Here is a 16,149-nt window from a genome sequence, read left to right on the forward strand (position 1 = left end):
TGGGTGATAAAGAGAGATAAGGCAGGAACAGCCAGTCCTTTGGTATTTTCCTTCTGCTACAGGCACAGTGTGGTGGGTACTTTGAAAGAAGAAAAAGGCTCTTGGATTGGCTAGGAAAACTTTATTATGCTCCACGTGTCCAGGGAGCTCATACATGCACACGTGCACTCACACAGGCACACACAGCTAATACTGCTCACGGCACTGGCCACGGGCACAGAGTGGCCCTCGAGTTGAGAAGAGGCCCAGAATTGTGCTCTGGTCCCTCACCATAGTCTCCTGCACTGCAGGCTGGGGCCCAGATAGCTAGGTATCGTGGCGGCAGCACCTTCACACTTCCAGGCCAGGACCCTTGCTCAGTCCTAGTGCCTGTACCAGGTCCTCTGCGAGCCCGCTCTTCAGCGTCCGTCTCACTGCAAGGACAGAGCAGGGTTGGAGGGGGTTGATGGGGTTAAGGTGGGCAGTGGGTGTGTGGGGAATACTCACAAGACTTGCGGTTGCCACGGGAACGCTTGCGTTCCCGTGCAGCTAAGGCACGAGGACTGCTCTTGGTCACTGACTGCACCAGCAGGTCCATGATCTCATCTGAAGTGTCACTGGGTAAACTGGAGCCTGGAGGTTCTTCTGGGGGTACAGGGCAGGGCCCCACTGCTGTGGGCATGACTGGGGAGCTGCTCTGGACCATGCCTGAGGGAGCCAGATAGGGAGGTGAGGCCAAAGCGGTCCCAGGGCCCACTGCCCCCAGCGGCCGTAGGTCCCACCTCTGCTGCGGCGGCCATGTGTGGTGTCCTCGGGCTTGCTGGCTAGCAGACTCTTCATGCTGGCGTGACTGTTGGCATCACCCTCTCCTGGCCCACTGCTCACAGCCACTGGGATAGATGGGTTGCTGGGGGTTTCCCCAGCCGCCACACCTGAGAACTTCTCCGTCTGGAGAGAGGAAAGGGGTGGGTTGGGAGTAGAGGAAGAACCATGGGGGTGGCAGTCAAGACCTGGAAGGGACACCCACCTCGGTGATCATGCGTCCCCGGGTCTTGTTGCGCTCACGGTATGTGGCCCGCTTCTGCTGCTGCTGCAGCACCCGGTCCCGGCAAGTCCGATACTCCAGTGCGAACTCCCGCAGCGTGTGGCAGAACTGCATGACGCGCGCCTCACGGGCTGCCTCCGCTGTGTACCCCAGGTACAGCAGGAAGGCGTGGAACCTAGCCAGGTTGGGGTGAGGAGGAGTGGTGAGTCCTGCCTGGGGTCTGAGGGATGGTGGTGGCAGTCCTGCCTCTCTGGCCCGCGGCCCCACCTGTTGCAGACACGGCGGTGCACGACCCTCAGCGTGGCAACACGGCGGGTACAATGGGCCAGGAAGTGGGTGAGGCGGGCACGCAGGGCTGGAGCCAGCTCGTGCTTGGACAAGCTCCGCAGGCTCTCTTCGGCTGCCCGGCTCCGGCGCTCCAGCTGCCCCAGGTTCTCAGTCAGCTGCTCAAAGTCCACCTGGAAAAGCAGGGAGTACACCTGCTGTCCCCCCACAGAAAGACACCACCTGAGCTGCCTCTGTGCTGGGCTGACTAGCCTGGGCCCTGAGGACACAGCCGAGAGCCGGCCCCTGCCCTCCAAAAGCTCACAGTCTGATGCAAGAGACAGACAAGTCCATTTGATGCAGTGGAGAACGGAGAAGCTTTCTTGGGATAAGTGGCAGCTAAACAGACCTAAAGATAGAGTAGGTGTAGCCATGCCAATAGAAGAAAGAGTTTCTGGCAGAGGACACAGCCCACACGCATGCCTGTAGCCTAAGCAAGCCCTGGCCCAGCAGCCCACTTAGGGAGAGGGAGAGAAGCAGTGCTCCCTCATGCCACGGCCAGTCTTAGGCCTCTGGCAGGTGCTGACCTTGGCACAGCGGATCAGGGCAGGAATTTCTGAGTAGAGGTCAGAGGAATCAGGCCGGGTCTGGAGCACCAGGGAGCAGAGATGATGCAGCAGTGACTGTCGGCGCACCGTGTCTTTCACCTCTGACACCTTTTCCAGGTAGCTCAGCTCAAAGCCGCTGCTCTGAAAGGACCCTGTCTGAGCCTGAGCCTGAGCCTGAGCCTGAGGGTGGCTGGCTCCAGAGCCCCGGCCCCCGCCCTCATGTGCTCTCAGCTCACCTGGGAGCCGTTGAGGAAGTTGCCCACAGCCAGCAGGGTGGCCAGGATGCAGTGGAAGGTGGCATTTTGCACCAGCTGTTGCATGCCCACTTTCAGGTCAAACAGTGGCTCTGCAATTTCCTGGTGTGGGAGACCAGGGACTCAGACTACGTGGTCATCATGCTCACCTATCCCCACTGCCTGTCCCATCCCATGACCCAGGTACCCGCTCCATGCTGTCATAATCCAGCTTGAAGGCCCAGAGTTGTAGGCGGGCAGCCAGGCCCCTGATGGAAGCAAGAGTCATCAGGAAGTTCTCGGCTGGGCCCAGGGGTATGTCAGGATTGGCCAGCTGGGCCTCCTCGATCTTCTGCTGCTCCTCCTCTGTGGGCATCATGGTCAGTAGCTTCTGAGAACGCACCCACCGGCCCACATAGGCCCCTCAGTGCTGGCCTGCGGCCTCAGGTATTGGTCTTGACTCCTCCCTAGGTCATCTGGGGCAGCCCCAGAGTCGGGGGAAATGCCAAGCCCATCCCCACCACTGGAGGGACAGGAAATGCCCACTGACCAAAGGAGAGGGCCGGACTTGCTGGACCCTTAGCTGGGTATCCCTACCTCAATGCCATCCTTGCTGACAGCAAACTCATCAAAGTTGAGCAGGGCAGCCTTAATGACGTGCACAGGTGGCAGCGTGGTTAGGCCGATGTTGATGGCGTTGCTGCGCTTGGGGTCCAGCACGGTGGTCACTGTGCGGCGGCCCTCACCAGCTTTCTTTGAAATTGGGGGAAGGGCAGTGTAAGATTGGGAAAGGGTCTAACTGGGGCAACAATCTAAGAGGGCACACTAAGGCCCCACTCTGAATGGCTAAATGGTGGGATTACCCCACAACCAGGGATCTGGGATGTGTAAGGCCTTGGGATGGCCTTAGAGGCTAGTTAGGGTTGGGCTGAATCCTTATTGAAGGACCTCAGACAAGTCGCTACTCCTTTCTTTGCCTCGGTTTCCCCATGTGGGAAATGAGTGGCAGCCCCAGCAGTTCAGACGCTTGAGCTCTGATCGCCTCCCCTCTCCCCTAGGGTTACCCTGCAGACGAGGGCACGTTTACCTTGGAAGGCAGCACGTCCTTGGCACGGGACTCGAACAGGTGTTCTAGCCGGGCTGTATCCACCGAGACAGGCTCGAGTGAGGCCCACAGGGTGGGACAGGGCCCAAAGCGGCTGCCAGAGCCTCCATGGACCCCAGCCAGCTTTAGCTCCCGCCAGAAGAGTTTTACTGTCTTCCTCTTGGTGGGGAGGGCTAGGCCATCAGGTGCTGAGGGGGTAAGAGCGGCAGCTGGGGGTGGTGGTGGGAAGGGGCTTTTGATGGGTGGGGGGGGTGGGGGCGGAGGAGGTGGGGGGCCTCCCGGGAGCGGGGGTGGCGGGGGCGGGACCCCTTTCCCCGCCTCCACAGACTCCGTGTTCAGCACGTCCTGGTCTTCATCCTCCCCCAGGTCTGAGAAGTCCAGGTCCCCAATGCAGAGGCTGGGTACGCTGGGAGGGAGCTCCCGGACGGGCTCAGCCTTGGGGCTTGGTGGGGCCAAGGGCTCCTTGGGCTCTGGCTCGAGGCTGTGCCGAGTACGGAGCAGGATTTGAGGGGCAGCGCTCGGGGGTGTGCCGGGTGCAGGGGCTGGTTCTGGGGAGCCCCGTAATTCTTGGGTGTCTGGAAAAAGGCAGACAGCCGTCAGTGTCACGTCCTCTGTGGAGCAACAGGGCAACCTGGGTGGATTCTGCCCACCCACCTGCTCACCTGGGAGTCCATCGACACCATCGTGCATGGCTCCAGCCAGTGTCTCTGCCTGGCCCTGGGCCAGCGCAGCCTGCTTTTCTGTTTCTGCTGCTGCTACATTCTCCAGGAACCGGGCTCTGGGGGGAGGGACTTGTCAGTGAGGGTGTCTGACACACCCCAGCCCAGGGTGGTGCACATGCCTTGCTGGGCCCCTGGGCACTGCTCCTAATCGCAGGCACACACAGACACACAGGGAACAGTCCATGCGCTGAGCAGACCCAGGACCTGTCCCCCCACCCCGCCCCAAGGCCAGCTCCTGTTCAGTCTTCCACATCTGGGGAGGGTCACTACCAAGCCAGTATTCCCAGGTGAACATACGGGGAGAAGTTCTACTTAACATCTAACTTGCAACCTTGCTGCTGTTCATGTTCACTGTTCTGATCCTAGACAAGGACCCTTAGAGCAGGGGGAGGGGATAGCTGTCCCGATGGGCACACCAGGCTGTCCCTCCCTTGGCATGTCTAGCAGCTTCTGAGAGCTATGGCCTATGCCCAGAAAAGGGCCTGGTAAACGAAAGGCACTCAGTTTATGTTGAAGTAATAAAGGCAATCCCATCTCTCTTTTGGCCTCTCCAGCCTCTGTTGGCACTCAGTCTCTGTCCTTCCCTTAGATGGAGGCTGCTCCTCCACCTCCGCACCACACAGCACGCTAGATCCCCTCCCAGCCCTAATCCTGGGCTGAGGACACAGGAGAATCGGCTCCAGGTTGGGAGTCCACTTCCTCATTACTGATCAAAGCTGTTAAGGTGTCACTGTTAAAGCACTGGGATCTCTATGACCCCAGTGAACTGCTTCCTAGTGCTTAGTCCTTGGGTAACTGAGGACACATAAGTGGGAGAGTCCTCCAGCTCTGGCTGCATCCGGCACGTGGAACCCCTGCTGGGGGAAGCAATGCTGAAGCCCTGAGCACATGGCAGGCCTGGCAGGCTGGCCTCTGTACTTACTCCAGCCTGGCCTGCCCAGTAGGGAACTGGGGGACAGATGGGCTCTCACGGGCACTGGGTAGGGCGGAATGAGAGGAAGAAATGGTAATTGTGGTACGCGCTCCACCCCAAAGCCCAGTTGCTCACACCCACACAGAGCTGGGCAGTGATACCAGGGGTTCCTTCCCAGCCACAGTGGGATGAGGAGGGAGAGGGGGAGGCATGATGTGAGGAACCTGGAAGTGGAGGGGAGAGACCGACATGACGCAGGACGGGGTGCAGTAAAAGACACAGAGCAAAACAGGAGAGTCAGAGACAGTGACAGAGAAACAAAGACAGAAGGGGGTAGAGACACAGATGACATTGGCAAAACAGGCAGAATGCCAGAAAGAAGAGGAGAAGCCGCAGGAGGAGGAGGTCCAGTCAGAGCCGAACCCCACCCCCCAGCAGTCACTTACCAAACAGGAGCAGTTTGGTGAAGTCTGGAAAGGAAGAGAAAGAAAGCACGCGTTTGGGCAGAGAAGTTTGGGCAGAGGAGGCGGAGGGCCCATGAAGGGGCGCAGAGTGGAGGGACAGCTGGAGGAAAGACTCCCGGGACAGCCTCTATCGCCCTACTTACTTGTAGATGCTCCTCTCGCAGGAGCTGTCGGGTGAGCGCGTCACGGAGATGGTAGGAAAGAGGCTCAGGGTGGTACGGAGGCCAGAGACAGGGCCCACGGCGCTGGAGGCGGGGCCTGTAGGTGGGGCGGGGCCTACGGGGCTGGAGGAGGGGCCGGTCGGCAAGGCAGGGCTGGCGGAGGAGGAGGAGGAGGTCGAGACGACTGGTGAGGCGGGGCCTGTGGAGCTGGAGGTGTGGCCTGTCAGGAGGCAGGGCTCCTCCTGGCAGTTCCACCCCTCCGCCTCCGCCAAGGCAGTTCGTTCTTACCCAGGCTCCGGGGAGCGCACTTCTAGAGATCGGCGGATCCTCTTGCCCTCCTCTGAGGAAGGCTTTCGGCGGGTGATGCGCCGCCCACCTGCGACGGCTTCTTCCATGTCCCCATCCTCCAACCGCAGGGCGCTCTAGGAGAGTTGAGCCCAGATGGGAGCGACTGAGGCCCAAGTAGGTGGGGTGGGGCACTGGAGAACGGCCGCACTCCCTCCCCTCCTCTCTCCTGCCTTCGGGCCCTGACAGCCCAGCCCGCCCAGCCCACCTCATACAGCATAAGCTGAGCGCGCAGGTCGACGTCAGTGCCCGCGGTGCCCAAGTGGCGCTGGACCAGTGCCTCCATGCCCTGCTGCTCCAGTGCATCCGTCACGTCGTAGAAGGAGTCCTGATCCGGGAGCGCTGCCAGAGTCTGGAGGGTGGGAATAGGACGGCAAGGCTAAAGCTGATGGACACCAGAAGTCAAGAGCCTGAGGGGCCCAGAATGGCACTTGGTTCCCCCTTTGCTCCCCCTATCCCACCTTGTTGATGAGGGTGACAGTGTACACCAGCAACTCGGGGTCAGCGCCATTCTTCTCCTCCAGGATGGACACCAAATTGGCCCATGGAAGAGCACCTGTCACCCAGATAGGGAGCAGTCATATGGGAACAAGTAGGAGGGAGGGCCCTGAGCAATGGAGGAGGGAGGGACAGTTTCTGACCCGTGGTGCTGGCCACAGAGTTGACTGCACGGATGAACAGTGGTGCGTTGCTCTCCGAGTATTCCACAAACACCAGCAGCAGCTTCAGGGCTGTCTTCACCACCAAGCGGGACTGGGGGGAAGGGGTCACCACACATGAGTGGGGCTTGGGCCAGACCTGTGCTGGCTCCTGGCGGGAAGGGGGAAGGGCTCCTGGGGCCGGACCCAGAGAGGAGAGTCTAGGCAGAAAGAGCCGTCTCTAGGCCCAGGTACTGAAGTGCCTTTGAGGCTTAGAGGGGCCACAGACCCCCTCCATTCCAGACCACTTTGCAGAAGAGGAAACTGAGGCCCAGAGAGAGGCAGTGGGAAAAGGGTGCATGGCTGGGTGGAGGGCCACTTACCAGGCTGGCACACAGTGTGTATAGCCACTGCACGGTCTCACTGTGGGCCACCACCCCCAGCATCCCATCCACAAAAAGCATCAGCTGGCCTAGTGCTGGGGACACAGGGACAAGAAGAGGTCAGTAAGGGGTCACTGAAGGCAGGGGTCATGGGGGAGGGGGGAGGCTGACCTCGGAGGATGTAGCTCTGGTAGTTGTGGTCCGCAGCAGCGCCCACGTGGATTAGGCAACTCAGCCCCTCCGAGTGCACGAATTCAGGCACCAGGTCCTTGTCCTCCTGCGGGCACCATGGGGGAGTTAAGTGGGGGAAGGTTCAGCCTGGATGCCCACCCCCAGCCCACCTCTGGGCCTCACCTGGAAGATCTGCTTTAGTGAGAAGAGGGAGCGGCGGAGCTCAGGGCCACTGGAGCCATACAACTTTTCTGCAAGAGGTAGGTGGGCATGGAAACCTCAAGGGGACACACCACAAGCCCCCCACCCCCTTCTACTGGGATGCAACCACAACCCCCCATCAAAGAATCTTCTAGTACTTTTGAACCCCCCCACCTCCTCCTCCACTCCCTGACTCTGGGCAAGCCCGACCGCAGTCTAGCAGCTGCCCTGGAAGAAGAGAGGTCAGGATAGGAATGGGAGGAGTCGCACATCCCGTCTCCCATCTGCTGTGTCTGCTGTCCAGCACAGGCCTGAAAGAAACGGAGACAACCGGGGCGGGGGGTGGGGGGGAGGGGAGGCGCTCGACGCTGATATCCTCACACACTCACCTAAGATGGCATTGACTCTCAGAGAGAGCTGGGTCCGCAGGATCAGAGTAGGCTTCCGCCCTTTGCTGGAATCAAGTAGCCCAGTCAGCAGCTCCCAGCCCATTCCTCAGGGTCCCTCCACCCACACCAAGGCAGCCAAAACCTGGCCACAGCTCCTTTCCCCAGATGCTTCTCCAAGCCAAAGGGTTGTCCAGATAGGAGGGTTTGAAGAACACAGGCATCTCAGGTATGTAGGAGAGCCCCCACCCCGATCCCAGGCAGCAGGTAACTCTGGCCAGGCCTTGGGATTCCCCCGGCACAGTTCCCTGGGGTGGTAGGAGGAGACCCACAGTCCTGGCTAGAGATCAAGTGTCTTGGCTGCTGACACCTGAGCCAGCCCCTCCAGCATGGGGGCAAGGGTGGGAGCCAGCCTAGCCTTCCTGCCCCATCAGCTCTGACCTGATCTCTTCAAAGAAGCCCTCCAGCATCTCCCGCTGCTCTTCTAGGGACAGCTCAGGGTCCAGGTAGTATCCAGACGGAGACACTTGCAGGGCACAGTCCTCTAGCTGGGGGCAAAGGGAACAGCTGTCAGGGCTGGGGAAGAGGTGGCAGGAGTACGTATGGACCTCCTACCTCCCATTCAGGGTGCTGGCAGAGGCACACCACAGGGCCTGCAGTGCAGCCATGCATTCCTACAGCAGTCATTTCTCATGGGCCTACTATGTGCAAAGCCCATGTGGCTCAAAGAGCTTTCTCGTGGTTCATACCTACCCATTCTTTAGGTTTCAGATGAGATTATATATATATATATATATATATATATATATATATATATTTTTTTTTTTTTTTTTTGGCCACACCACACGGCTTGTGGGATCTTAGTTCCCTGACCAGGGATAGAACCCGCGCCCTTGGCAGTGATAGCGTGGAGTCCTAACCACTGGACCGCCAGGGAATTCCCAGATAATGCTTTTTTGGAAAGCCTTCCTGGACTCCTCTAGCCAATGCTATGCAAATCCCTCCAGCCCTTGTGTGTACCCTCCTCTGAGGCCTTCCACACATCCTAGACACTAGTCTCCTTCCCCACTAACCGTGTGTTCTCTGGGTTCAGGCACCATGTCTGTCTTGTCCATGCAATATCTGTAGAGCCTATCACAGCACTTAGCACAAAGCAAGTGCTCCCTAAATGGTTGTTGAGCTACTGAACATGAATGAGGAAGGGGAATGGAGAGAAAATAGGAGGAAGTTCCTGCTTTCAAGGAAGTTCGCAGCTGTGAACATTCAACACCCAGGGAGAAAGTGTTAAGAATGCTGGGAGGTGCAAACCCAGCTGAGAGGGGGACGTGTGTCTCCCCGAGTTAAGATAGTGAGGAGAAGGGCTCCAAGTCCCTCCAAGCCTGAGGGTCTTTGCCCTGCCCCAAGTGGGCTACAGTCACCATGGTCCTAGCTGGACCTCAGAGACCTCCAAGAGGCCTATTAAACACCAGGTTTTAGGGTCTGACTCAGTCAGCCTACAGTGGGTCCCTGGAACCTGCACCGTAACAAGAAGTCAGGTGCTCCACCCATGAGCCTGCTCCCCATGTCTCCCACCCCCCTGAGCTGGCTCCCCACCACCACCACCACCACCACCACCACCACCACCATCATCATCATCATCACCACCATCATCACCATCACCACCACCACCACCACCACCACCACCATCATCATCACCACCACCATCATCACCACCACCACCACCACCACCATCATCATCATCACCATCACCACCACCACCACCATCATCATCATCACCATCATCATCACCACCACCACCACCACCAGGATGACTCTTGGCCCCCTAAGAAGTGCCTGTAGAGAAGCCTAGTGAGGTGAATCTGGAGAGTCTGAGGGCAGCACCGTGCCACTCCCTGATGCCTCCACCACGTAGCACAGTGCCAGTGTGCACGGCTCAGGAAAGTTCCCTTGACTTGAGTGGTGGTGCTTCTTGAGAGGCCCAGGGAAAGCCCACCTCTGGAGAGGCAGAGTGTCTTCTGGTCTCCATCTTACTGGGAAAGTCAACCCCAACGTTTGTCCTGACGTTCTGTCAGCGCTGCCCTGCTCTGGACCCAGCCCAAGGACTTCCAGCTGCCCTTGGTCCCCTGGGGTTAAGGGAGTCCAGCTCCTGCCCCTACCCCTCCTCTGCTTAGTACCCCTGCTCATGCCTGAGAGCCTGAGTTCAGCCTGCAAGGCCCTTTGGTGACACCCACACCTCCCACTCCTTCCCACCCCCCAGGCTCCTGCGTGGGACGTGGGGCATAGGACAAACACTCCAGCCTGTTTTCTGTCCCACTTCCTGCTTGGCTGCCTGCCCTCCCTTGGGCAGGCCTGGCCTCTCTCCCCTCCCTGGGAGCAGTCATCTTCTCCAGGGCCTACTGGGAATGGGCCCTGACATGGGGCAGCAAGGCCCCAGGGCTGGGGTCCTTTGTCCAGGGCCAGCTCAGCTGAGGGCAGCCCCACATTCCTCCTGATTCCTCTTCCCACATGGTGACTCAGCAGCCAACCCCCACCCCCCGCCCCCGGCCAGGCACAGCTACATCTCCTTCTGCCTTGGACTGGAGGACTCTGGGACCCTAGAGAAACATATTTCCCCCAAAGTTACAAACCCCCTCAGAGACCCCCCCACATCACACACATATAGAATAGTTCATTCATTCAAATATTCACGAACCAGGCTGGTTTTAGGTGCTGAGGACATAGCAGGGAACAAGATACTGCCTCTGCCTTCCCTGTCTTCCAACCCCGCTGGGGAGGCAGGCAGTTCTGACTCAGAAAAAGGCCACAAATAAATGTAGAAGCACAACTGCCACGGGTGCTAAGAAAGGGGAGGGGTGGGGTGCTGTAAAGGTAAACACTGGAGGAGTGAGCAGATTCCGCCTGGGAGTGGCTTACACACCCAAGAATACAGTCAGGCAGGGTATATATATGCTACTGGCCATGCACAGGTGAGAAGCACACCCACAGAAAGCTCAGATCCAGCAAGCACTCTTGCCCTCCTGCACACACACTTGCAGGCTCTAATTCCAAGTGAGCCGAGCGTGGCCCTTGCCTTCCAGAATACCTGCATCCATGTGGGGCAGGGTCCTGAAGACTGAATGCTCTACCGCCCCCAGCCTCCTCAGATGAGCCCCTTTCCCTCTGTGGCGGTAGCAGTGGCTCCCTAGCCACTTCACCTGTCTTATCCTGCCAGGGCCCCGTTTCTGGGAAGGAGGTCCAGAGGTGACAGCCAGCCCAAAGCCTCCGGGACAATGCCCCACTCCCTTAAGTGTCTGGCCCGGGTGGAGATGGAGTGGGGAGCAGGGTCAGGCAAGCTCCAAGGAGTGGAGACTTCCTGCCAGCTGGACGTTGCTTGTCCCTCACACCCCTGGCCCCTTCCTGGAGTCACCCTTCTTTTTTTATTTAATTTTTAAATTTTACTTACTTTTTATACAACAGGTTCGTATTAGTTATCTATTTTATACATATTAGTGTATATGTGTCAACCCCAATCTCCCAATTCATCCCATCACCACCACCCCCTGCCACTTTCCCCCCTTGGCGTCCATACGTTTGTTCTCTACATCTGTGTCTCTATTTCTGCCCTGCAAACTGGTTCATCTGTAGCATTTTTCTAGGTTCCACATGTGTGCTTTGATATATGATATTTGTTTTTCTCTTTCTGACTTACTTCACTCTGTATGACAGTCTCTAGATCCATCCTGGGGTCACCCTTCTGAGCGCCAAACCTCTGGGCCTTGTTTCTCACACCCTGGGGCTGGGCCAGGCTGGCATAAGCCCAAACCCTAGTCCCTGAGGACAGTACTTGGGGTCAGCACAGGGTCAGTGTAGGCCCACAAGTTGGACTCCCTCCTGGCTCTTGTCTTCCACACTTCTCTGATGTTTGTCTTGGGGTGGAGTCTCTCCCTCATTCTTCCCAGGCTCAGCCCCTCGCTTCAGCCTCCAGCCCACTTTTCTCTACTTATTTATTTGTTTATATTTATTAAGGTATAGTTGATTTACAATATTGTATGTTTCAGGCTTACAACATAGTGATCCACAATTTTTAAAGATTATACTTGGGAATTCCCTGGCGGTCCAGTGGTTAGGGCTCTGCGCTTTCACCGCCTGGGCCCGAGTTCTATCCCTGGTCGTCAGAGAACTAGGATCCCACAAGCTGCGCAGCATGGCCAAAAGAAAAAAAAAAATTATACTCCATTTTAAATTGTTATAAAATATTGGCTATATTCCTTGTGCTGTACAATATATCCTTGTAGCTTATTTATTTTATATATAGTAGCTTGTACCTCTTAATCTCCTACCCCTATCTTGCCCCAGCCCACTTTTCTCTTGATTCCTTGGGCTAGGCTTTTCTGGCAGCCCAAACCAACTTGTTACATATGGTTTTACAAGCTTAGGACACCATGTTGCCTACTACCCAATATTTTTCATAACAGTATAATCGAGTGAGAATGCCAGGGGCAAGGAAGATGGAGAAAAGTGCAGAATTACATGCTGAAGGACTCTTGTTTTAGGAAATAATTTGTTAACTACCTTTTTCTTCTCCTTTCCTAAAAATGTAAGACCCTGTGTTCTGATGACCCTCCTTCCCTTTTATCTTGGATCTCCAACTGGACTTTGACTTCCTGAATGAGATGACATGAATGGGTCTTGAGGAGGTTAGCCCACATTTGTTATGCCTCCTCTGTGTCACACACTGGGCTGCCTGGTTCCTTTGATTCTTCTGATAATCCTTTTACAGGTGAGGAAACCAAGGCTCAGAAATTCTGTGACTTTGCCCCAGGCTGAATGGAACCAGGGCTAACTGACCTAGATCCTGGGCCAATGGACTTTGGAAGTGCTCCAGGGAACCCTGCAGGGGAGGTGGAGTGAGGGCTGGAGACCACCCCTCAGCTTTCTGAACTGAGCAAATACCCCAAACTGGTCCTCTTAGTTCCAGCAAGGGAACACAAATGAACACACACACCATAATACACATTGGGGTAACAGTGCGTACTTCTGCCAGGACTAAGTTCGGGTCCCTTACCAGGCTGCAACCCAGAATGAACAGACTGGACATGCTGGCCCCAGGGAAAGATGGGAGGAGACCATGACTCATGCCCACATCACCATCTTCTATAGTCTCCCAAAGAGACCTCCACAACAAAAAAGGAAAGGGCTCAGTTCATCACCAGAGCACCCCATCTTACCCTTAAGAATCTTCTGGGACCCCTCCACTTGGTCCCTGTCCCAGAAGGTCAGGTTCACACTTTAGCCCCTTTGTCACAACTGCTCCTGAGGGATAAACTGAGGCTGGAGTAGGGATGAGCAAGGTCAGGAAACAAGTACCACGCCTGTTCCACTCTAATGTTTAGCAGCAGTTGGGGAAACAAAGTTGCTGGTAATGAACAGCTTTCTAGGGCTATCTCTGCTGCTAGGAATAGGGGGCTCATCTGTCCTTTGCATCAGGGTCAGAGCAGTACCCAGGTCCCTCTGCCCAGAGCCCAGGGAGAAAGGAGTCTGTGCTATCCCAGATGTGGCAGGGCCTTTGGATATCAGGGAGGGGCTCGTGAGGCAGGCCCAGAAGGGCAAAGGGTAGCACGGAGAATGGGACAGGGGAGCAGGGAGGGTGGGACTGGGCAGCTCTGGGTAAAAAAAGGAGGCAGGGCCAGAGGGCCAGGTTCTCCCCTGGGGCAGGGGCAGGTCCCAGGGCTCTGGCACAGAGGGGAGATAGATATTCCTGAGTTCCCCCTGGGGACACCACACATGACCGAAGGCACTGCCAGGACACCCCCTGTCCCACCCCCAGGTCCAGGAGATGAGTCAGAGGCTGTGGCCAGGAGCTTCCTCCTAAACCGGGAGGAAATGAGCAAGGCCTTTTCAGACCTGAGAGCTCTGAAACATTTAAAAAGGAAGCCCCCAGGGGAACTCTACAGGCAAGCCACAGCCCAATGGGGGTGTATGTGGGTGGAGCCACAGAGGGAAAGTGGGCTGGGCCTCTGTACGTTCCCAGGGGAGGGGCAGGGTATGGGGGGCTGATGGGCGTCAGTGGCCAGAGCAGGAGGCAGAGGTCATTTGGCTGTGAACTGTTCTCCTGCTGGATAACTGTGCAGAGGATGAAACAGTGAGCACAGAACCCCTCCCTCTTATTTTGCTCTACAGCCTGGGATGGGGATGCCTGGGTTTCTGGGCCACCTCTCCCCTCTAGAGGGCTGTGGAGCAGGCCTGAGTCATGTCTGTGCCCCTGGGCCACCCACTTATAGGACTAGGGGAGGGACCAGCTGTTGACATTTCCTACAAGGAGGAGCCCTGCTCCCCCTCCCTCAGCTCTCTGATGTCCCTGCCCCTGCCCTATTCTCAGCCCTTCTTCCTCTGGCCTTCTATTCTGGGGCTGTGGTCACAGTTTATATTTGGGATGAGCACATCACAGTGCATCTGACCACTCCTGGCAGAGCTGCCAGCCCCAGGGAGTCCTGGCTCCAAGCACAGTGGCAACCCAGTGTGCAGGCCCCCATAGTCTGCCTGTGGGGGGTATGGCAGTCCTCAGGCACACCAGGTGGGAGTTCTGAAAGTGGGGAGACCAGGAAGGACCGAGTTGGGGGGTACTTAACGCACTGCCGTAGCTCTCAGCTAGGGAGCAGAGAACAGAGGGCAGAGCCCTGGTTGAAGGGGTGGTGGTGATGGGTCCCTAAATGAGGGGGAGAGGCAAGGGGTAATTTTGATCCTTTTTCCTGTAGCTGACCTCCCAAACTTGCCCCTAATTGGGAAGAGGGGTGTTAGGGCTAAATTCTGTCCTCGAGTCCGGGGTGGGAGGAATACTATGTTCTCTGTAGTGCTCCAGGCTTATTTCAGTACTAGGAGTTCCAGGAGCTTGGAGGCAGGAACCTGGCCTCAGTTCAGCAACCCTCTCTCCCCAGAGCCCATTGTGAATGGGAGGTGGCCTCTGGCTGGAGGTGCTTCTTTTAGGTCCACTTCAGTTTGCCCCTTTGAACAGGGCAGGACGAGGAGGGGTCGCTTCAAAACTCTGGAGAGGGCAGGCAATGTGCTGCTATCTTCAATCCTTGTCCTTGAAGCCTGGGCTCTGCTCAGACACGCGCCACTCCCCAGGCCAATAGTCTCAGCACTTCTCCCGCCCGCGCTTGGAGGCGGGGCAGGCCCGCAGCGCTAGGAATGTAAGCTGGGGGCCTGGCGCCTGGGGCACATTCCAGGGGAGACCCCAGGCCCGGGGGGCAAGTTCGCCCAGCTAAGCCTGGGATCAGGGGAGGGCACCTCCACCAACTCTCTCTTCTCTTCCTCACCACTTGGTGCTGACTGGCTGGCGGGGCACCCCGGGAGGTGACTGTGTGCCTCCCAGAGTTCTGGCCCGGAAACCGGGTGCCTGCGAGTGCGCCGGAAAAGGCTGCCTGCGGGGGGCTGAGCGCAGCGAGCAGGAGGGGAGGTAGGGCGGGCCATCTGGAAAAGGGCCTCTCCCGGCACTGTGCACGAGTCGGTTCTGGGGTGCAGGCAAACGAGGGCAGGCCGGCGGTTTAAAATTAGCCCGGCCCGCTCCCTCCCTTCCAGCTTCCCGGCCGGCGGCGGCAGCTGTACGAGACGGTGGGGGCGATGACTCAAAGGGCTCTTCCACCAGTGCAGCCTCCCGCGCTCGGGGTGTCCCGGGCCAGGCCGCTTCCCGGGAACTCCTCTCAGCCCGTGAAGACCATTCTCCACCGGCACTCCCCAGCCGGGCCTCACCAGGCAGGGACAACACTCCGTTCGGCTGGACCCAATCCAGCCTCCAGACACCTCCAGTGGCCCGCCCCGGGTCCGCCCTCCTCGTGGTCCCGCCCCCACCTGACCTGAAGCAGGTGAAAGCTGGTCTATCCCCAGCTCCGTCTCCTAAGTCCGCTACCGCCCAAACACCCACGCCACCCTATCCAGAGCAGTTAACCAGGCAGATTGGCAGCGAGCGGACCCCGAGCGCCTCCCCAGGTGGGCCTCATTTCGAGGGCCAGCCTGGGCGCCGCAGAGTACAAGCTCCCAACCTCCCTTCTTCAGCTTCCCTCAACTTGAGAGGCGTTCCCCACAAGCCAGGCAACGTGTACCTTGGGTCCCCAGCCCAAAACTTTCCCGGAGGAGCGCACCCGCTCCAGCCTCTCCTCGAGGGGCTCCCAAAGGCTTTCATGGCGCTGACCCTGAGCCCTCGGTCGCCCCCAACCTTTCTCCGGCTCCCCTCACCTTGAGCGGCGCCCCCAGCAGGTGGTGCAGCGCGGGTATCTGCGCGCCCAGGGGCAGCGCCCCGTCCAGGCTGCAGGTGGGGGCCCGGCGCGGCTCCGGGAAGTTGGCACATGCGAAAGGGTCGGTGTCCTCTAAGTACTGCACTCGCACGGTCACCACTGATACCGGCTCCCCGTCCCCGCGGTCCTCCTCGCCGGCCATGGCTCCGCCAGTGGCTCGCTCAGTGCGCCTCCGGGCGGGTCCCGGCCGCGCCGCGGCGTCTCCTCAACTAGCTCGCAGTCTGGGCGGGACCGGGACGGACGCCGAGGGAGAGGGGCGGA

General features: G+C 58.1%; 1 protein-coding gene across 4 annotated transcripts; it reads right to left on the reverse strand.

The window, feature by feature from the left end:
* Positions 1–101: 101 nt before the first annotated feature.
* FHOD1 (formin homology 2 domain containing 1) lies at positions 102–16,113 on the reverse strand. 4 transcript variants are annotated; one of them, XM_060083749.1, is made up of 24 exons: positions 15,830–16,113; positions 8,060–8,166; positions 7,622–7,686; positions 7,215–7,282; positions 7,032–7,137; positions 6,861–6,955; positions 6,481–6,592; positions 6,301–6,395; positions 6,048–6,191; positions 5,783–5,916; positions 5,477–5,701; positions 5,316–5,339; positions 4,879–4,932; positions 3,897–4,012; positions 3,217–3,809; positions 2,727–2,882; positions 2,338–2,520; positions 2,133–2,252; positions 1,876–2,037; positions 1,292–1,482; positions 1,007–1,199; positions 762–927; positions 487–687; positions 102–413 (listed from the first exon to the last, which is right to left on the reverse strand). In XM_060083749.1, the coding sequence occupies exons 1-24, from the start codon at positions 16,028–16,030 to the stop codon at positions 331–333; spliced, it is 3,594 nt and encodes a 1,197-aa protein (XP_059939732.1). In that variant the 5' UTR covers positions 16,031–16,113; the 3' UTR covers positions 102–330. The 4 variants fall into 4 exon arrangements, with proteins under 4 accessions (XP_059939732.1, XP_059939731.1, XP_059939734.1 ...); XM_060083748.1 differs by having other exon boundaries at positions 1,876–2,052; XM_060083751.1 differs by lacking the exons at positions 4,879–4,932; positions 5,316–5,339.
* Positions 16,114–16,149: the final 36 nt, after the last annotated feature.

Source organism: Mesoplodon densirostris, chromosome 19 (genome assembly GCF_025265405.1).
Source record: "Mesoplodon densirostris isolate mMesDen1 chromosome 19, mMesDen1 primary haplotype, whole genome shotgun sequence".
Classification (NCBI taxonomy): Eukaryota; Metazoa; Chordata; class Mammalia; order Artiodactyla; family Ziphiidae; genus Mesoplodon; species Mesoplodon densirostris.